General features: G+C 45.0%; 1 protein-coding gene across 4 annotated transcripts; it reads left to right on the top strand.

The window, feature by feature from the left end:
- The first annotated feature begins 1,467 nt into the window (after window positions 1–1,467).
- PPP4R3B (protein phosphatase 4 regulatory subunit 3B) lies at window positions 1,468–20,745 on the top strand. Of its 4 annotated transcripts, none has more exons than XM_014254673.2 (16): window positions 1,468–1,837; window positions 3,178–3,233; window positions 8,987–9,085; window positions 9,567–10,187; window positions 12,836–12,913; window positions 13,091–13,207; window positions 13,836–13,952; window positions 14,300–14,431; window positions 14,854–14,956; window positions 15,418–15,459; window positions 15,723–15,881; window positions 16,101–16,270; window positions 16,881–17,020; window positions 17,477–17,640; window positions 18,099–18,301; window positions 19,025–20,745. In XM_014254673.2, the coding sequence occupies exons 1-16, from the start codon at window positions 1,696–1,698 to the stop codon at window positions 19,118–19,120; spliced, it is 2,439 nt and encodes an 812-aa protein (XP_014110148.1). In that variant the 5' UTR covers window positions 1,468–1,695; the 3' UTR covers window positions 19,121–20,745. The 4 variants fall into 4 exon arrangements, with proteins under 4 accessions (XP_014110148.1, XP_014110149.1, XP_087908685.1 ...); XM_014254674.2 differs by having other exon boundaries at window positions 17,456–17,640; window positions 18,177–18,301; XM_088052559.1 differs by having other exon boundaries at window positions 1,470–1,818; window positions 17,456–17,640.
- The last annotated feature ends 934 nt before the right edge of the window (window positions 20,746–21,679 follow it).

The following is a 21,679-nucleotide window of genomic DNA, read 5'->3' as shown; positions in this document are numbered from 1 at the left end:
GGCCACTAAAACGTAGCAGGGAAGGTTTGTGTGGTACCTGACTGTAAATTGGTTTGTGTGACTCTCAGTCCAGGATTTTGAAACCACTTAATGTGGTCCTTTTATAGTTACTGACTCACTTATCCATAATGATGCACATGTCCCAAAGTGTGCTCCTAAACAGCTAAATATAAGTAAATAAGATAATTCTCTGAGGTGTATCTTGTATTTTCTTGGTGACTGTGTGATGAATCTTACGAGGCCTGCTACAATGAACATCAAAGGAAAAGCTGAGACTTGAGTGTTACTTAGATATTTTCTAAATCTGCCCAGAGAATGTTTGGAAAAGTTGCACATAGTTACTTAGAGTGGCATAGTTTGTTGGAAACACTTTCTTTCCCTTCCTCTGGGTCGACATTTGAACTTGAGAGCAGGGAAATGGCAGTCGTGTGAACAAGAGCCATACTGGTGTGACTGCTTTTACCGTGAGGCAAGAGCCAGGAAAGTCTGGCTTTGTCTGGGAATGAGGCACACCCTGGCCTCAGGAGAACCCGTCCTCCCTCCTTCCCCTTCACAGCCTCAAAAATTGAGCTCGGAGTCACTTTCAAACTTCCCCTCGTCCCCAATTTCCCGCTGTTTCACACAGCTTGACTCCTTCAATGCTTTTGCATCTTTCTTCCCTATTCCCACACAAGCACGGAGATGTAATTATTTTTCTATTTGTAGTACAGACGAAACGTGTAGATGGTGTTTAGTGTGGAAAACTTAAGATTTACAGGCTCCACGATGCTTGGCAAGTGGTCTGTCTTAAATTGTACGCTATGTGTAAGGATTAATTAAGCACGTTTCCTCTCATCTTTGAAGTGAAGTTTAGCTTTCGAGCCTTCTGTGGAAATGTACGAAGCAGGCACAGACTGCACTATACAGTCTGGCTGTTGTTTGAAGATATGCCGCTCACTAACCTTTCTGCCGTTTTGTGATGCAAGGGATACCTTTCCGTCATAAAAATTGAAACTATGTTTCATTTGCGTGCGCTGTTTAAATTTACTCTGTCCGGGGTGTGGAGCTCGCCCGTCATTTTGTATGACGGCGGTGGGTGGCACTTTCTGTGGCGTGAGGAGGAGAGGGGTCTGTTTCGTCAGCGGTGGCACCAGCTTTTAGACAGACTTTAAAAATAAAACGAAAAGAGGGAAAAAAAAAAATAAGGTTTTTCTGGGAAACATATGAGCCATTCCCCCTTGTAGCCGCCTTGGACGTTAAAAGGCAGCGATGCTAAAAGGCAGCGATGCGCTCACACCCCTCCCCCGGGGGTGAGGGCAGCCGCCATTTTGTTCGCACCTCCCCGTTCCCGCCTCGGCGCCGTGAGGGAGCGCGCGGGCTCCGCCCCCGTGGCCCCGCCCCCGTGGCCGCCGTCCGTCGGCGGCGCGGCGGCAGCGAGCGGCCGCCGTAGCCCCTGCGAGGGGAGCCCGTGCCCGGGCGGGGAGGAAGAGAAAGGCGGCCCGAGCCGGGTTACAAGATGGCGGCGGCGCTGTGGTAGCTGCTGAGGCGGAGCGGCGCCAGCGAGGCCCGGGCCGGGGCGCGGCGGCGCTGACTCGCCATGGGAAGCGGCGCGTTAAAGGCCCCGCGGTGCCCCTGAGCGGCCCGGCGGCCCCGCTTGCTCCCCGCCGCCCTCGCTCCATCGCCCCCGCGGAGGCGGAGCGGGCCCGGGGCTGCACCATGTCGGACACCCGCCGGCGGGTGAAGGTCTACACGCTGAACGAGGATCGGCAATGGGACGACAGGGGCACCGGGCACGTCTCCTCCAGCTACGTGGAGCGGCTGAAGGGGATGTCGCTGCTGGTGCGCGCCGAGTCGGACGGTGAGAGCGTGGCCGGGGCTGCCCAGGCCGCCCGGGCCGCTTCCCCTCAGCCCGCGCCCGGCTCCGGGCCCCGCCAGCCGGGGCTGGCACCCACCATCGCCGGGCTCGGCTGATGGTGCCTTCCCTTGGGAGACCCCAGAGGATTATTGTTGTTGTTATTATTATTTCCATCCTCCGTGCCTTTCTTAATCTCGCGGCTCGTGTGAAGTTTCCTTGTCCCACAAGCCACAGCAGCGTTTGCTACCGTGGTCCTAGACTTTTCCCCTCCAGGTTCATAGAATTATGGAATATGCTGAGCTGGAAGGGACTCATCAGGATCATCGAAGTCCAGCTCCTGGCCCTGCACAGACCTCCCAGCAATCCCACCCTGTGCCCGAGAGCGTTGTCCAAGCGCTCCTGGAGCTCTGGCAGCCTCGGGACCGTTCCCTGGGGAGCCTGGGCAGTGCCCGACCACCCTCGAGGGGAGAACCTTTCCCTGAGATCCCTCCCAAACCTCCCTGACTCAGCTCCATGCAGTTACCCCAGGCAGCTGCAGCTCCCCAGCCTGCACAGAGCTGAAGCTGTGACATGCGAGGACATTTTGTTGCTTTTAAGAGCAACATCCTTTGCTTCTGAGGTGCTCTTTTCCTCCCTTTCTTACCGCTGTAAAAAAAAGTTGTTTGCTGCTCTTTTTCTCCTCAGGAATTCACTGGTCGTGTTCCAGTCGGGTGGCGTCCATTGTGTTTTATTGCACTTTAAAGTCACCTTAAAGGGTCTTTTTTGGAGGGGGGAGGTGCGTGTTCCCCACTTTGTCAGCCGACAGGTGCTAATGTGCTAAATAAACCACCTAAGAGTGGTATAAATTGCTGCGGAGCTGTTGCCAGGAGACATTCACTACTTACATACACAAGATAAAGTCCCCGCGTTTATCGTAGCTGCATGATTCACTTCTGAAGGGCAACTGAAAGGAATAAAAGCAAGTGGCCCACATGGCTTCTCTGGGCAAAAACATTTTTATGCTAGGCAGCATAAAATTCCATTACCTGCTGGAATTTGTGTAGTTGGCCTAAAAGACCACTAAACAAGCTGGTTCTTGCACTAGATTTCAGGAGAAAAGAGTGCTACAGTGGATTTTGGACTAAATTAGAAGAGAAAAATGTATTTTAATAGGGGTGTTCCTGTTAAATTTTGTCTTACCTGGCTTATTTTAGGAAATTATATTTAAAGGGGGCGGTTCTTGTGGATTTTCTGTGAGATTTGGATTAAGCTGGGAGTCTGTTGGCTAGCACGTGGGCAGTGGTGTGAGATGTGTGCTGTTTGTTTTGTTGGATTCAGTAAATCTCTCTTCATACCTTTTTCAGGTTCACTACTGTTAGAATCGAAGATAAATCCAAATACTGCATATCAGAAACAGCAGGCAAGTATTATTGCTAGGCTTTACTTTCTCTGGTTGCTGATGGTGAGGAATTGTTTTGTACTCAGAGTAATTGCATTTTTCAGGAAAAAAGGAAAAACAGGAGGACATGGAATTGCTGATGGTGTTTTTTATAGAGGTGAAAAACTTGCTTAGAACCCTGTGGGTGCTAAACACTTCATTTTCTAGAAATTAATATGTGGGTCTTCTAGAAAAATACATTTTAGACTTCGGGCTTTGAAGATCATATATGCAGTTTGGATAAATATTGGAGTTATTACAGGAAAGATAGTTGAAAACATGTATCTTTAACTTTTGTCTCCCATGCCAGGCTATCTGAAATAATTGCAAAATTAGGGAGGCAAAACTTTGGCCAGCTCTGTTGAAGTGTATTTATTCATTTATTGAGTTCTTTTTCTGGAAATAACACGGAGAAATTTGTCTTTGTGGGACTTCTTTCTTTGTTGTCGCTGTTTAGTTTCCATTTTAAGCCCTGAAAGCTCCTGTTGTCCTAGGTAAGACCACAAGCCATGGTGAGAGTTACCTTTCCTAGGGGTAAACCTCCTGCAAGACAAAGAAGTAAAACAGTTGGGAGCTGTGTTAATAGGTTATTTTTGTTTCATCCACTGAAAGAAAATCAGCTCACTGAATCTCTTCTGCTTTTCTTGTTTTCCCTTTTTCAGCAGGAATTTTTGATGTCTCTGCCTGCATTGTTCTCATGGGTTTTCTGGAGTTTTTTCTGTCTGTTCCTTTGTTCTACAGTAGAATCTCTGTTACTTTCATTCAGTGTTTGATACTGTTCTTTATCATTATGGTATCCAGAAGTGTTTCAGCGCTAGAAAACAGTAATTTTGTTCTCCTTAAGTCACAGAGGGACACATCTTTGAGGATTTTGTTATAATGACAAGTTACAGTGTGAGAATTTGAGCAAGAGACTTTGTTCCCTCGTGGGCTTTGGTTGGCTCGCTTTAGGTTAGGAGTGAGGTGGAGTTTTGGGCCAGCCTTTCCAGGGGGCTGTTTGCTGTGGTTTCTGCTGCCCACTTGTTAGGGGGTCTGGAGGCTTTCCTTGGGGGGGCCGTGCTGAGGAAGGAGCTCTGCAGAGCTCCAAGAGTCTAGAACTGCTTCCTGTTTACTAGAGGAAACCTAGACATAGTGAAATACTAATGTAGATTTTGTTGCTGTAAAGTTTTAAAATGCTTCCTTTCACACCCTGTTTCCTGAAACTACAAGTGATTAACTGTAGGCCTTTTTTGCTTGGTAGCAGAGCTTCAAGCGACTTAAGTAGCTTTTGTTACCATTTTCCTTGTGGAGAAGGTAGATCATAGTTTAGAAAAACTCAAGCTGAGGTTTATTTTGGCTGGCTTTTATTTCTGTTAGTAATGCTTTTGTGTCCGTGTGGCAGAAAGCGTTTGCTTCACTGTTCACCCTTTAAGGTTTGTATAACGTCGTGCAGCTTTTAGTTCACACGGAGCATTGTCCTCAAGTTGATCTACTTAGATTTGGGGTAAGCCCGCAGGGTGGTGCAGCCTGATGGAGGAGAAACGTGTCCTCCCTACACATCTGTCCGCGTGTAAATGACTTGAGTGGACTTAGAGGGTACTTAACGCTTAATTGAGGTTTGCATAACAGCGTCCTGTGAGAAAAGGAAACCAGCCGCTGATTTTTCGGTGCTGTGCATCAATCTGTGACTTCCAGCATTACGCTGTTAGTGCCAAGTCGTGCTGTTGCTATTGACTAACCCCAAACAGGACAGGCCTGTTACCTCCGTGCTCCAGTCGTGTTTGTGGTTCCTGGGGAATTCATTCTGTCCAGGTGTTGGGCAGGCTGTCATCACGACTGCTTTCTCTAGGGAAATTGGGCTCGGATGGCTGGGATATAGGTGCCAAACTGCTCAGCATCCAATGTAAAATTATCTCGAGTTAGATGAACACAAAGAGCACGAGAGCCTGCAGAGCTTTAGGTTCCCCTGGATTTTGGGGCGTGGGCTTTGAGAGTTACACACCTCTGCTGGACTCCTCACATTAGCCAGAGGGCAGGGTCAGATGTGTTTGGAGACTCTGTCAGGAGGAGTTTGAAATGTTGGCACCACACCCATTTGTTGTTTCAGCCTCTGCTTGAGGTTACTGTTCCCTGGCAGAGTTGGCAGAAGGGTGAGTCCATGGCTGAAACACATGGAACTGCTGCAGAAATCCTTACTGGGAGTGCTGCCTTCTGGTGTTACCTTTCCTTTGGGTTGGCTCTGCAGCTCTGAGATGAAGATCGTGTGCAAATCCTGTCTTTTGCCCAGAGTTGTGTGACAGCAGAGCGCTTTGCTCGAGGCAAAACACGAGTTCCTGGTGGAACCTGGTGGCCAGGATTTAACACATTTGCAGGGGTGCTGTTAAAGCCAGCCTTGCCAGAGGGCTCCTTCACTCCTGTTTCCTGGCAGCAGGAGCATTCACCTTACCCTGTGGCAGGTTAGATGTAGGACTGCTGGGTTCATTTTTATTGGCACGCGTTTCCCATCTGCTTCCCTGTGCTGGCACTGGGACGTGGTGCAGTGCAGGATCACAGAGAGCTGGAGTAGCAGACACTGTGCAAACAGTACCAGCACTGGAGAAGGGTTTGAACTACTCTGAGTTTCAGATTTTGTTCAGAATTAATCGTTTTTGCCTTTATGTGGTGCTTGAGTGAATTAAGGAACATTGCTGTTGCTCATGGATGGAGCAGCATCCCTTCTAAGCAGGTGGGAGTGGTAGAGCCAGGCCTGGAAGGTGTCTGTCTGTCTGTCTGTCTCTGCTCTTCATGGGTTGTCTGAGGTCATGCAGGAAGTGTGTGCCAGATGAGTATGTCTTATATTGGTATTGGACAATTATTTTCTGTTGAAACCATCTTTCAGCCTTTCTGAAATATTTTTGGAAAAGCTTATATAACTTCTGCTTTGTGTGGGCAGTACAGATTGTAACAAGTACCATTCAGTAACTTGAGAATTTTCACAAATTTTTTGACTGCAGTCCCTGGGTGCCTGGAGTCATTTTAAGTTACTGCATTAATTCTCTTTCTTGAATCATCCTGGGCTATGAATAGGGCTGCTCGATGTGCGTGTCCTTTGTTCAGTGAAGGAACTTTGAGGCTCAGCTTACCTGGGAGTGCACTGATTTTGAGTGTCAGGGCATCAGTACTTGCACAGAATGTTTCAAGATAAACATTTCAGATTTGGAATTCTGTAGCAGCCATAAAACTGTACTTAAGAATTATTTTTTGATTAATCTCTGAAGGAGAACCAGATCAGGGAGCTGACGAGGCTTTTCAGTGTGTGCAGTTAACAATCACTCTGTTTCCCTTGAAGCCCAGTTGAGTTGTTGATTCTGAAATGGCACACACATTTATAAATCCAGAGATCCAGATGTCCTGAGCTGGAGATGAGAGTGGACAGCTGTGGGTGAAAACCATGTCAGGTCTGAGAACTCAGACCAGTTGTGAGTCTGAGCCTGGCAGCAGAGAGGCTCCCTATTAATATTTGTCTCTGTAGGAGAAAAGTGCAAGTGTAATATAGGACCCTGTAATATAAATAAACAACTCACAACAGTGCATTGAACTCCATTCTTTCCACAACAGAGAAACTTTGTTTTGCTGAAGAAATGCGTAAAAATTAGTAAGAAAGGAAAATAAATGTGTCTGTGCAAATTCCATTGGTTTTAGTGTGGCCTGTGATTCTTTTGTGAGAAGGAAGTGGATCTCTTGGTTGGCATTTGTCAACAGTGATGTTATTCTAATCTTGGTTTGCAAAGAAAAAAAAAAAAGGCAAAACCTCCCAAGGTCTACAACTCCTGATGGATATTAAGGGATTAGGATCACTGCAGAAATGAACTGAAGAATTAATGCTGTATCAGTGCTGCTGATACTCATTCATGTTCCAGTGACAGTTGTAGCAGCTGGGAAGTTGTGTTTGTTGAGCTGGATGTGTGTTTTCCAATGGAAGAGGGAACCTACTGTCCCATGCCAGCAGTCCTTCCCAAATGTCAGTCCCCTCACACCTGGAAGTACAGGAGTGCTCCCTGACCTGTGCAAACCCAGATAACTGCATTTGCAAATGTCTGTTTAGTGCCTCTGAAGATTCCTAAGGAATATCATCAGCTGTTTCTTTGAATTTCCTCACTGAGCTTAAAGATACCACTCTTCATCTTTTGTGTTCACCAAAAGCGATGCGTAAGCTAAAGACCAACCAGCCTTGATGAGTTGTGTGGTGAATATTGAACACTGTAAATGTGGAAATTAAATTACCTTACTGACCATTAAACAAGGTCTTTCCTAGTGTTTACAAAACATTTCAGTTTTTAAAAAACTATGGGGACAGTTCAGGAAGTCAACAAACTTGGAATGTTGAACAGTTTTGCTGTAGCTCATCAAATATACTGGAGAGTTAGCAGAGAGCTGCTCAGTTTGGATATTTTTCTATGAAGGTGAGTTTGCTGTAGGATGGTGAGCTGTTCTCCTGCTTTTGTCTGGGACAGAGTTAATTTCCATCCCAGTGGCTGGTGCAGGCTGTGGTTTGGATTTTGGGTGAGGATGACACTGACAGCACTGGGATGTTTCAGTTGTTGCTGAGCAGGGCTCACCTTCAGTCACGGACTGCTGAGTTCCCGTGCCCTGGCAGTGAGGAGCTGCACAAGGAGGTGTGAGGGAGCGTGGCCAGGACAGCTGACCTGGCCAGAGGGATATTCCATACCCTGGGATAACAGGGACAGGATAAACTGGGGGGGTTGGCTGGGAGGGGCTGATCACTGCTCACGTGGTGCTGAGCAGCTCTGTTGAGCATCACTTACCTGTCAGGGTTTATTCCTTTCTTCACCTTCCTTTCTTTTGCTGTAACTATTATAATTGCTCGTTATGTTTTACTTTATTTCACTTTTGAAACTGTTCTTACCTCAAGAACAGAACTTTCATCTTGTCCTGATTCTCCTTCCCATCCCAGTGGTGACAGGCAGTGATTGAGCAGCAGTGTGGTACTTCCTTGGCAGCTGGATTTGAATGCTGAAGTACAGGCTTGCATTCCTAACAGGACAGCAGCAAGTCCTGTTAATAAATAAAACCCTAATAAAATAAAGTCCTAATAAAACCTCTTCAAAAACCATTTCAGCCTATTCAGAAATTCCATCAAAACTTAAACATCTGCTGTGAAAGTGCACAAATTAAATTGACGGAGACAATAGTAACAGAGAAGAAAATCCTGACTCAAATGAAAATAATTGGCAAGATGGTTATAACTTCAGTAAGAACTTAGGAGTTTTGTATTTTTCAGACTGCATGGATTTTAATTCAGAAAGGAATATTTGCATATTAGCTAGAGTTGTCTTAAATGCTTTCTGAGGGGAAACCTGAAATCTTAGGGGATTTGTTTCTACCTTACTAAATATGAAAATACTTAACCTGTTATATTGTAGGTTTTCTTAATCTAGGGTGTGCATTCCCATTTCAAGACTGTTGGCTCAAGAAATGTATCTTGCAGAAAAATGCCATCATAAATGGCTTGGACATGAAAAATAATATCATTAAATATGTTTTGTGTAAGGTAGTGATCATAAAATAACAGGAAAGAAAGTTGATGTTTCAGATCAGGTGATTTAATATTTTAGTGTTTTAAGTTCTTTTTTTGACAAGTGTAGCTTTAATTAGAATGATTTATTCTGTAGGCATTGGCTGTAAAGGAATAGAGATTAACATGCAGTGCTGACCTGTTTCAGAAACAATTACTCCCTTGCTTTTGTCTCAAACAGGACACCCTGATTGTTTGGTCAGAAGCAGAGAACTATGATTTAGCACTGAGTTTTCAAGAAAAAGCTGGCTGTGATGAAATTTGGGAAAAAATCTGCCAGGTACAGTAAATTGAAACATGCTGGTTTTTTCAGGTATTTTAGTGTCTTGTGTGACTTGATGTATTTGTGCTTGTAAAGTAAGCAAATATTTGTTCTTTTCTGTGCAAGGTCTTAAATTGTCCCTGCTTAGAGCACCAGTTGTTGTTCTCATAATTGAATGTCAGGCTTTTGAAAAATCACTGCAATGCTGGGGCTCAGGTGGTTGGTGTGTTTTTGGGAGGGGAGTGGTGTTTGTGTGATTGTGTTTATTAGAAAGGGGCTGCCAGGATCCCATGGTTTAATTGTCCCTCTCCCAGGTGGCCTCAGGAAGCAGCTTGCTGGAGTTCAGTGGAACTGCCAGTGTGCTGTAAGGAGCCAGAGAACCCATTGCAGCTGCCTTGGGACACAGTGTGCAGTTGAGATGTGTTATTTCAGTTACTGACCTGCTCAGTTCTGGGTACATTTTGGGATCAGGCAGTAACTGTGTGCACTCTTCCCTTAGGTTCAGGGTAAGGATCCTTCGGTGGAAGTCACGCAGGACCTTATTGAGTCAGAAGAGGAACACATTGAGGAAATGCCTGAAACCAGTCCTCTGATTGACCTTCCTACTTGTGAACTCAACAAACTTGAAGAGATTGCTGACCTAGTTACCTCTGTTCTTTCCTCACCCATCCGTAGGGAAAAGCTGGCACTGGCCTTGGAGAACGAAGGCTACATTAAAAAACTGCTGCAGCTTTTCCAAGTCTGCGAGAATTTAGAGAACACCGAAGGCTTGCATCATTTGTATGAAATTATTAGAGGGATTTTGTTCCTCAACAAAGCAACTCTGTTTGAGGTGATGTTCTCTGATGAGTGTATTATGGATGTGGTTGGATGCCTGGAGTATGATCCTTCTTTGGCTCAGCCAAAACGGCACAGGGAGTTCTTGACCAAAACAGCAAAATTTAAGGAGGTTATTCCTATTACAGACTCTGAACTCAGGCAAAAAATCCACCAGACTTACAGGGTACAGTACATTCAGGACATCATCTTGCCAACACCATCTGTTTTTGAAGAGAATTTTCTTTCCACCCTCACTTCCTTTATTTTCTTCAACAAAGTTGAGATTGTCAGTATGTTGCAGGTAAGTGGTTTTTCATATGGTCTAGATGGATTGTGTATAAATACCTGTAGCTGTACTTTCAAAATGGATTACAGTTAATCACACACATCATTTGCATAATGTTTTGAATGCTTCCTCTGCTCTCTGATGCTCTTTGATTTTGTATTTTGAAAAGGTACATTTCTGGTGAGTATATTAATATTTTTTTTAATGGGTTGTAAAGCTGAAGATTTTTCTCCTTGATTCCCAAGCAACATACAATTTTTGGTCAAGTTTGTGTAGGTATTTAGGGAACAGGCAACTTGTTGCATTCTGTATTAGGGACATTTTACTGCTTTTGTAACAAATTCGGGATCTGTGATTCAAAAGAGCACATTCAGAACCATTCCTGTTACGCTGCTGTTACATCATGGCACTAATTTCAAATGTTTGTGTTGTCTTAAAGATTCATTAGTTGCTGGGTTGTTTTCGTACTGATATCCAGAACTAATAATTAATAAATAACCAAGCTGTTACTTTATGAAAAGCTGTCCTGGCTCCAAGGTGGTTGGGTCCCTGGAACAAGCCTTGGTGAAGAGCTGTGTGAATTCACGGCATTTTGGGGTTTTCAGCTTGTGCAAACTCGTGGGTACCCAGGCAGCTTTATTCTGTTTGTGTCTAAAAAAGGTACATTTGTGTAGAATTCATCACAGTGCTCTTAGGCTGGGTGTGGACAGCCTCTGTCAAGAGCCAGGAGTTGAGAAGAGATAAAAAGTAAAAATGATGGAAAGAAGGAGGCACTGGAGACATAACATATCCATATGGAATATTCTAATGAGCTCAGATATGGGTGAAACATGGTAAAGAGCTCAATAGAGGACTGGAAAATAAAACTGAGTAATTGCAGAGAATTGCATGAGTATGCTATTTGGCTTCTTTCTACTATCTTTGTGGCTCAATAGTAGAAAGAAACAAAATATTAAATCCCTCTTGGAAAATTAATGGCTTTGTGTTAAATATTTTCTTCAAATTCTTTTGCATATACTTTCAAAAACTAAAAATAATTTCAGTATTATGCTCCTGAGGCCACAGTCCTGTGTGCATTTAGTGATTTTTAAGTCTGTAGAGTATTTTTCACTGAGGCTGTACAGTACTGAATATTTAATTGTGCAGTAACAGAGAACTCTGATTTGCTGTTACCTCGAGTATTCCTCGCAGAAGGTTCTGAAATCCTCCGACAGCTCTTTGCTGGTTCTGCTGTGGCTCTTTGCCATCATAGATGGAGTATGTGCCTCAGGTCCAGGACTGCTTTCGCAGTGGTGTAAATCAGCTTGCTGGGCACAAGAACTCTAAAGCTCCTTTGGGTTTGGGGAACACATGGGACGTCCTGTTACCCTAAATACACTGGCAAAGCTCCCTGGGAGAAGGCAGTTTAGAGGAGCAGCAGATTGTGTTTGCCACGGCAGCAAAGCTCCTTTCTACGTGCCACGGAGCACTAGATCCCAGTGCTGCTGCTGCTGGAAGGGCAGCCACGTGGGAAAGGAACCTCCATCCATCCCCTGCTTCAGGACACAGTGCTGGGCTGGGCAGCAGCCTCAGACAAGCAGGAGATGTTTCTGTGCTCAGGTGTCCTGCAGTAGGGATTTTCTACTGTATCTTCTGTTGATTGTAGTATGGCTTGGGGTTTTTTTGTAACAGGCCTAATTAAGCTGTTTAAGCCAGCAAAGCTTAAAATAAACTACTAAATCTGTCTATGTTGCACTCCCTGTGATGTTGATTCCAGGTATCATTTGTTTGTAAAGCATTTCTATTCCCACATCTTAATATTGTCAGGAAAACGTTTGCCTGTTGGTTGGCATTGCTGTAACTATAAAAATTCTGTATTAAGTTACTCTAATAAAGAAGAGAGATTTTAGTGACAGCACACAGCAAAATAGAGAGGTAAGCACACTCTGTGTTATGGAATGTAAAGTTCACATGTATTTATTGGAATGCTGCTGTTCTGTTCATTTTTGTTCAATGCACAAGTTTATTGAGTTGAATTGGTACCAGTGATGCAAAATTTTGTAAAGCTCTGTAGCATGTTACTGTTTGCTGTCAGATTTATATTGTCTTTAAAAGGTAACAGAAACATTTGAATTTGAGAGAACGCCAACACTATTTTCAATGTGAAAGAGTGCAGAAAAATCAAAGGGCAGAAAGTGCCCAAACCCTTGAGGGATGCCGCTGGTTTTGGGGTAGTTCTTGATGTTACAGGGTAACTGAAATGCTTTGCAAGAAGTGAGGTGTTGTCCTGTAACAGAGGATATGGCTATGAAAAGCCAGTAACAGTCCATAAAGTTTCCCAGCTTGGCAAAGCAGAGCAGGTACAAGTGGGAGAGGTTGTTTTATTGTGAGTAAGGTGATGGGGACAGGGCTGTTGTCCCTTGGCTGGCCCTTGATAGTGGCAGCTTTAGGGACCATCACTGAGCTCAGCTTCACCTGCTGCTTCTCCTGGAGCTGCTCCTGCTGCTCAGAGGGAGTGCTGAAACTGTGCCCTGGGAAAGATCCCACTGGATGTGTGCTCTGGGGTTTGTCTTTGGGATAAATTGGATGGAGAGCTGGTCTTTCTGCAGGGTTGGATCCTGTAAGGATGGAAGTTGTTTTCCAGAGGCGCTGTGTAAGGTGTGTTCCTTTTGTGTGTTGCACAGGAAGACGAGAAGTTTTTATCAGAAGTTTTTGCACAATTGACAGATGAAGCTACAGACGATGACAAACGGTGTGAACTGGTAAGTCCAGGCTCCCCGTGGTGCCTCCAAGGCTTTAGGTGGTGAGAGGGATGAAGGAGAAACGGTGAAACTCTTCTGCAGTCACTGAGGGATTTGACACAAAATGTAACTCTTTCCTCCTTTCAGAGCATTTTCTCACCCAAATACACCTGTAATTACTTTTTTCCTGTGCAACAGGTGAACTTTTTCAAGGAATTCTGCGCCTTTTCTCAGACGTTACAACCTCAGAACAGAGATGCGTTTTTCAAAACTCTGGCAAAGTTGGGAATTCTTCCCGCACTTGAAATTGTAATGGTGAGTGGAACTTCATGCTGATTTTAACCCAGCTAGAACGCCCACACCCACTGAAGCAGTTTTGGCTCTTCTGAGCCCCTGTGTGTCAGTTCTGCTGTGCTGGGAGTGGATTGAGCATTCCCAGTGCAGGGGCTCCAGCTCTGCAGTGCCTGACCTGGCTGCTCTGGGTGTTTTTACTCTCTCAGAGCCGGTGCTCAGCGCAGTCCTTGAGACAGGGGAGCTGGCAGTGAAAACTGGCAGAGGCTCTTTGTGCAGGGGCAGCTGGATTGTTGTTGTGGTTGTTGCTGGCCCAGGGCCACAGGAGTATTTTTAGATAATCTGGAACTGTTGGCTGGTTCCTCCCAAAGGATCCCATAATCCTGTCGTTAGCAGATTAATCTGTCCTAATCAGCAGTGGGAAAACGGAATTTCTTTCACTCCTGTGGCTGAAGCAGCTGTTGCTGCCTGAGCATTGCAATTCATTTTGCTGGTTTATTGTTGTTTTTCTGTAACCCTATAACTGTGTTTCTCATAGAAACTATTGTAATGAGATGTACTCCAAACTTCCAGCTACTTATTATTTGTAGCTTTACTTGGTAATAAATACCAACTGAATTTGTTCTTGCTAATCAATTTCTCTCTTTATTAGGGAATGGATGATCTGCAAGTTAGATCTGCTGCTACAGATATATTTTCTTATCTAGTAGAATTTAGCCCATCCATGGTCCGAGAATTTGTGATGCAAGAGGCCCAGCAGAGTGATGATGTAAGTCAGTGGTTTGCAGTTTGTTGAGTGTATCAGTCTTTGGGCAAGCAGGAAACAAACAAAACAGCAAAACAAACCTCCAGAAATACAGGAAAAAGTAGACTTAATATATAAACATTTCTGAGCATGTTGGTGTTTTATGAGTTTACAGTTTTGGAAATCTGACTAACAAGGATTGTAGGTATGGAGGTTGTGCTTGCCAGAATTTCTGTATCCAAATGCAACTCAATTCTTCAGTGTCATTTAAATTTGTCTTCAGAAAGTTACAGAGACTATGGAAATGAGTTTCCACTCTTGAAACTGTGTCTAATTGTTTGGTGGTGTGTTTGTTTGGGATTTTTCTGCAGGACATCCTCCTCATCAATGTGGTCATCGAGCAGATGATCTGCGACACGGATCCGGAGCTCGGGGGAGCTGTTCAGTTAATGGGGCTGCTGAGAACTCTGATTGACCCAGAGAACATGCTGGCCACAGCCAATGTAAGGAGATGTGGGGGTGCAGATACTGCACTGGCTCAGCAGAGCTGAAAACCTGACATTCTCAGTGTTTGCTCTGATACCGAATTTAAATAAGCCAAAAATAAGCTTAACGTTTCCATTTTGGGGCATTGTGCAGGTGTTTATTTAAAAAAAATTTGTCAAGCTTTTTGAGTTGTTGATTTTTTTTCAGTAGGTGTTTTCATGGTGGGGATTTTTTGGTGATGGTGAGCTTGGTTAGTTGTCCCAAAATGCAAAAACTGATCTTCCCTGAGCAAACAGAGTCTTGCATACCCAACAAACCTACAGGCAGACCTGAAGGAGTCAGTAGAATTCTGTATGGGCTGTTTCCTGTGTTACTTCTCTTTCTTAGTTAAAAACATGTATACAAATTCCAGTGTTTACTGAAGTTATTTTTGTTTCAGAAAACAGAAAAGAGTGAATTTCTCAATTTCTTCTACAACCATTGCATGCACGTTCTCACTGCACCGCTGCTGGCCAACACATCAGAGGATAAATGTGAAAAAGGTACGGAACATCCCCATTTTCTTTTTCCTCCTTTCAGGCCTGTAGTGTTTGCCAGTGAGTGCCAGGGATCAGCCTGTGTGATGCCAGCTGGGAATGTGCTTGTGGAAAAATGTTTTGCACATTTTATACAAAAATAAAACTTGTAAAATATCTGCAGTACACATTTGAATGCGTTATTTGAAAAATTTAGGATTGGTGCTTTTTATTCTCTATCATATTCTTAAGTTTTAGATTATACATTTTCACCTAGATTGATTTAAAAGTTTGTGAGGTGAATTAAATACAGAAGTCTCACCTGGCTGCGTTCTTGCTGTGTGTTTATGTCCCTGTAGCTCACAAATTTTTGATCTGATGAAAAATCTGACCACTTGGTAGAATCCATTATTTATCCCCATTTTTTAAATCTTGACAGTGCTTTGAAAACCTTCTTCTGATTTTTGTTTTTATTTTCTCTTCATCAGATGCAGTAGTTGGATCCACTAAGAGTAATACAATTTGTCCTGGTAAGGCTGAATTGACTTTGAGTTTTGAAATTTGTCTTGTATTCTGTGTATAGTATTCTATTTAAAAAAAAAAAAAAGTTAGGTAGGTCTGCCCATACTTTATTTCTTTAAATACTTTTTACTGAAATAGATGCAGGGGTTTTGCTTCACTTGAGATGACATAGAAACTGAAGGAACATTTTCATTTGTTTTTAAGTTAGTGGGTTTTTTTTTTCCTAGTCAACCTTGCTACTGAATGTTTAAATTATTCATTTTTCTTGCAGATAATTACCAAACAGCACAACTACTTGCCTTAATTTTGGAGCTGCTTACTTTTTGTGTGGAACACCACACGTATCACATCAAGAATTACATTATGAACAAAGATTTGCTAAGAAGGGTACTGGTATTGATGAATTCGAAACACACCTTTCTGGCCTTGTGTGAGTATGGAGCTGATGTGGTTTCCTTCTTCCAGGTGTGGTGGGCAATGTGTGGAAGGTGTTGCAGTGTACACCTGGAATTTGTGTTGATGAGTGTGGGTGAGATTGTAATGCTCTGGGTTTGGGGCTGCGTCTTCCTCTGGGTAACATCAGGGGTTTCAGTTCTTGCCATGAGCCCTGGCATGTGCTTATTAACTCCTTGAATTTTTCTTCCCACAGGTGCTCTTCGCTTTATGAGGAGGATAATCGGCCTGAAAGATGAATTTTATAACCGTTACATCACCAAGGGAAACCTCTTTGAGCCAGTCATCAACGCCCTGCTGGACAACGGCACTCGGTACAACCTGCTCAACTCTGCTGTGATTGAGCTGTTTGAGTTCATCAGAGTGGTGAGTGAAGCTGCAGCTCTTACAGGAGCACCCAGCTCCTTGGGAAACAAACAAGGACTTGCAGCAGCTCCTGAGCCGCTTGCTGCCAGTGCCTTCATGCGTGGGAGGCTTTGCTGGGAATCTCTGCACTCTGTGAAAGTGAAGGGAGGTTTTTGGTTGTAGGATATGGTAGATGCTGTATTCTCCAGCAAGAAGAACATTAGGAACTGTAGGATTTGCTTGATATGGTGAGAGAGTTGACAGAGGGGGACTGACCAAAAGGCTCCTGGTCCCACATGAGCTGCTGTAGTTGCTGAGGACTGGGGAGAGCTGGAGCCTGTGGGGAGGACAGGGCACAGCTCTCCTACATAAAAGATCTTTGTTTAACAGAAGTATCACAAACACTGCTGGGTCCATTGTCTGTTTCTATGGGAAGCCTAATAATTATTTCTCAATCTCATCTCTTTTATTAAGGATAAATCTGATTTTGTGCTTCACATTGGTATAATACTGTACAGTAATGCTTTGGCTCTGGGCGGGAAATCACTTACTTTCCAAACTGAACTCAAAAGCTTTCTGAACTTCTGCCTGTGCCCATTTGAGGCTGAAGCCCCGTTTTGTTCTTCTGCAGGAAGATATTAAGTCCCTTATTGCACATATAGTTGAAAACTTCTATAATGCACTTGAATCTATTGAGTATGTCCAGACATTCAAGGGGCTGAAGACAAAATATGAGCAGGAAAAGGACCGACAAAGCCAGAAGCTGAACAGGTAAGCCCAGTTTCTGTGCTCTGAGCCTGGCAGGGGCTGCTGCTCTGCAGGGCTGCTCCTTGATTTTCTCCTTCCCAGAGGGCAGCAGGAGCATGAGGCTATGACTGGGGTTGGGTTTCATTCTCGGATTAGAGGAAAGCCCCATCTGCCTTCCCTTGTGGCCAAGTGTAGTCGAGCTGATGTTGGCCACTGGACTAAATGTTATGTTCAGAAACCTCTCGGCTTGAGAAGAGCAGAATGTTGCTATGTCACTCTGATTTGGGATTCAGTCTAGCTCATCATCAGCTGGGGTGTCCTGGGGTGAGGGCAGAAGCAGAGATGGAGCTGCACTGCCTTCTCAAATACACTGAATTCCCTGTAAAGCTCTGGAAGGTGTTTCTGATCCCCAGCCTGAAACAGCAGCCAAGCTGGAATCCCTGTGTGTGTCTCTTACAGTGTCCCATCCATATTGCGTAGCAATAGATTCCGCAGGGATGCCAGAGCCTTGGAGGAGGACGAAGAAATGTGGTTCAATGAAGACGAAGAGGAAGAAGGCGAAGCTGTTGTACCTCCAGTTGAGAAGTCAAAACAGGAGGATGACTTTCCAGATAGCTATGAGAAATTTATGGAAACTAAAAAAGGTATTTACTCCATTTGAGCTTGTTGGCACTGGAAGGGCTCCATGGCATGGAGTAGCACCTAAACTAACGCGTGCTTTGTGCTCTGTACCTCAAGCAGCAGTGCAGGGTATTCCATGTAATTGAGTCATGAGATCCAAACGTGTCTTTGCAAGCCAGTTTAGGATTAAAATAACGAGTTAAACTGCTTGGAGCACGCATCTGGTTTAAATGGTGTTCAAAAGCAGGACTCTGAATGTGCCTGTGTGCTCCAGGTGAGCCATGTCCCTGTGCCCTCAGCATCCAGGCCCTGCTCAGTTTGCTGCTGGTGGGCTCAGGATGGGCTTGGCTGGGGAACCGAGAATTGCAGCAGAATTGGAACCAAAATACCTGCTGGCTCTCGCCCTGCGATTGCACTGTGATGTGGATTGTACTCCTTGGTGTGCAGCTGATACCTAAGTGTGACAATGTTTGTCCCTCAGCTAAGGAGAGTGAAGACAAAGAGAATCTTCCAAAAAGGACTTCAGCTGGGGGATTCAAATTCACTTTTTCCCACTCAGCCAGCGCAGCCAACGGTGCGAACGGTGCAAACAGCAAATCCGTGGCAGCTCAGACATCACCAGCGAGCTCCAACGGCTCCTCCTCCAAGAGCACGGCCCTGAGCCCAGCGGTGCCGGCCCCCAAGGTGGGAGGACTCGTGGGGGGCTGTCCTGCACAGGGCTGTCCCAGGGGAACAGCAGCAACAGCAACAGTGGGCAGCAGGGCTGAGCTGGGGATAAACTCTCCCTGAGCTCTCAGTGAATCCCTCTCTGCTCTGGGCAGCTCGCAGTGGGGCTGGGCTCTGCTGGAATGTGGTGGGCTCAGTCTCATCCCACATCCTCTGCATCATTTCACTGGTGCCGCTTTTTGTTCTGCCCGGTTGCTGCTCTGTGTATCCGATGTAAAAGGAACTTGGGGTTTTGGGGAACCCTTAGTGCCCCCCTGGCTGGGGAATTAGCAAGAGCTTTTGAGGAGACAGATGCACTGAGTGACCCCTCTGTGGTGCTGACTCAGCCTTGCATTATTGGAATCCTCAGCCATGGAGCTCCTGAGCAGCTCCAGTGGCAGGGATTGATTGCCCACCCTGAGGCTGAGCAGCCAAAGGGATGTCAGCCTGCACGTTGGAGTTCCTGTCTGTCCCGCTGGGCTGAAAGAGAACTTAATTCTCAGTCCAGACCCAGAGGAGTCAGGAAGCTCCAGTACATTTTGCAGCTTGAGGTTCAAGCAGGTTTTCCAGACAAATAGGACTTGGAATGCCAAAGGCTGGTGTGCCCTGGACAGGTTGGCTGGAGGTTTTGTTCAAAATTGGCATCTTTCTAGGTACTTCTTCAATATAAATATTTCCTTTTTTCCTTTTTCTAATTGGCAGGGAAGTCTAGTTGGGCTAGTGGATTATCCTGATGATGAAGACGATGATGAAGAGGAGGAGACATCTCCAAGGAAAAGACCTCGTCTGGGTTCATAAAAGAAACCAAAACTTTGGAATAAGAACTTTTATGATGGGGTTTCAAATGCTGCAACTGTTTTAAGAGCTAAAAAGAATCCGATTCAGAAAGCTTTCTCCCATGAGTATATAAGATAATACAAGGAGTAGCAAAAGAAACTCGGTGTATCAGCTAGAAAGGGTTAGTTCTGTAAACACAAAGCTTCCAAGGAACTTAATGTCTTTCTAGAAAGTAAGGAGTCTGCCATTCAGGCTGTCAAAAAATGAAAAATTAAAAAAAAAAAAGGTGGGTTAGTATTCTCAGAACCTGGATGATGGCTTCTCAGCAAGGAAAGTCTCAGGTGTCGGGAGGGAAAGGGGGAGGGAAAGGTATGGTAACACTTTTTTTAAAATATTGCAGGGTTTCCCCAGTGTTTTAACAGAACTAGGAAAAAAAAAATTCAAGCTTAAATTCTGAACCCAGTAATCTTAATTTTGTAATGGTGCTGTCAGTTGTGTTCTTTTAGCAATGCCTCTTTTAAAAAAAAATTAAGGGAAAACTAACTCTGTTTGCATAAGAACAATCCATATTTTGGGACCATTTATTACCAACTAAACTGCATTTCTCATGGTTGGAGGGGGAGGGATGCTGCAGTTATAGTGCATGTTGAGTTGTTTAAAACAGTTAAAAATAAGTTTTAATTTGTATTTTCCAAGAGGAGAGAATGGAAGCTGGATTCAAAATGGAAGGTTTTGCTTGTTTTGTCAGTGAGACGTCTAGAAATATCTATGCCAAGGAGCAGTGGCTTCCCAAGGGTCCGCAGGAGCTGCTTGTGTCTCGGTGGGGCTGCACCCGGCACATCCCTCAGCTGTTGGCTCTGGGTCGGGAAGAGCCCGAGTTCCAACCGCGCTCCTCTGCGGTGTTCCAGGGGCTGCCTCCTCCCGGAGCAGCCATTTCCCTGCTCAGGAGCTGGAATTGCACGGTTGGGGAGGGAATAAGCAACGCTCACAGGTTTTTCATAGCGATGGACCGAGCAGCATTTTAACACCAAAGTCAGTTTGGACCAAGAGAACACCTTGAGGGCTCGGAGGCGGAATCCACAAGCAGCGCCTCCACCTGGGGGTGGTACAAAAGCTGCTTTTTTAAAACACAAAAGCACATTCCACATAGGTGAGTGAACTGTGACAGGAACAGGGGAGTTCATGGCAAGGTGACAGAGGCAAACAGTCCAGGTTTTATTTTCAAGAGCAGCACATGAACTGTAAATATTTAATGTTAGTTTGCCCATATGTGATCTGAGATCATGACTCAGTGAGAGGAGATTTCCCAGCGACTGTGTCAGCGATGTTAAAGATGGAACCAGCTGCAATCCACCACATAGATCACTCTTGTAATATGTGTTATGGGTCCATTTCTCCTGGAATAGTTTAAACTGAAGCAGTTTCTCTGTTTTGGAGATTTTTGTAGTTAGTTTTAATTTTAGCTCTTGTTTGGAAAAAGATGGGCTGTCTGTGTAGATATGAAGTATAGTTTTTTCCATAAAACAGAAGTTTATTTTGTATTAAAGATACCACTGTACTTGTTTTACACCATTTGTATACATGTGGTGATATTAATGCTGAACTGTAAAATTCAGGAATTAAAATGTGACCCTGTAATTCCATAATTATTGCTTTTGTTTGGTTTGTTCCACATGGTAAGCGAGCTCAGATTTTTCAGCGTGGCTGTTGTAGGGTATTGTTTAAGGTTAGTTATCCGTGCAGGTTTCAAAGTAACTCCAGACTACTGGATGGAATGGCTGAGCTCTTCCCAGTGTGTAAGCAAGACACAGGTGCTCTGCTGGACCTGGGTACAGTGGTGGTGCCTCTGGAGAGCTCCAGGCCACCCAGCACAGGACTCTGAGGGACCACCGGTCAGCCCCGGAGCCAAGGAGGTGTTTGCTGGTAAAGAGAAGCTGCAGCACCATCCTTGTGTGCTCACCCTTGAGCTGCTTTGCTTCCCAGTGGCTCTTTTGTCTCCATCAGTAAAGAAGATTGACAGGCCATGAGAGCAGCAGGTACCTGGGAAGTGCCTTGGCTCACCTGAGGAGAAGTGGCATCCCCCGGAGCATGGAGCCGCGTTCCCGATTCTCTCCAGCAGCCTCCCAAGCTGAGTTCTCCAGGGGAGCCTGAGGAGCGCCGGTCCTTGCTCTGCTCCCCAGCACGCCCACACTGCTGCAGTACAGCAGGAGCTTTAAAAACACTCAAACAGGCGCTATTTCACAGCAAAACCAAGAATGTTATGAATTTTTATAATTCCTAGGAAAGGACTGGGTGCAGTGGCAGTAGAGATCCCATTAAACACCAGCCTGCAATCCCGGGAGAAGGTGACAGCCAGCACTCTCTGGCCTTTCCCTGGGGCTGGCACCCCACAGTGCTGGTTCCCAGTGTGCCCTCCTGGGCAGCTGTGCTTGTTCTGCCTGGAATTCCACTGCCACTCTTTTGGGGCAAGAACAGAACATCTGCCAACGTGTACCAGTTATAAATGCTATTTTAATAAAAATTCCATGAAACTCAAATGGGTGGGTTTGTCTCTTTTCCTGGGAGTTGCTGTGGCAGTCA

This window comes from Pseudopodoces humilis, chromosome 3, assembly GCF_049639895.1.
Source record: "Pseudopodoces humilis isolate 2021_Gansu_Grassland_sample_001 chromosome 3, ASM4963989v1, whole genome shotgun sequence".
NCBI lineage: Eukaryota > Metazoa > Chordata > Aves > Passeriformes > Paridae > Pseudopodoces > Pseudopodoces humilis.
The sequence above is the reverse complement of the archived record's forward strand: the minus strand, read 5'-3'. Positions and strand labels throughout refer to the sequence as shown.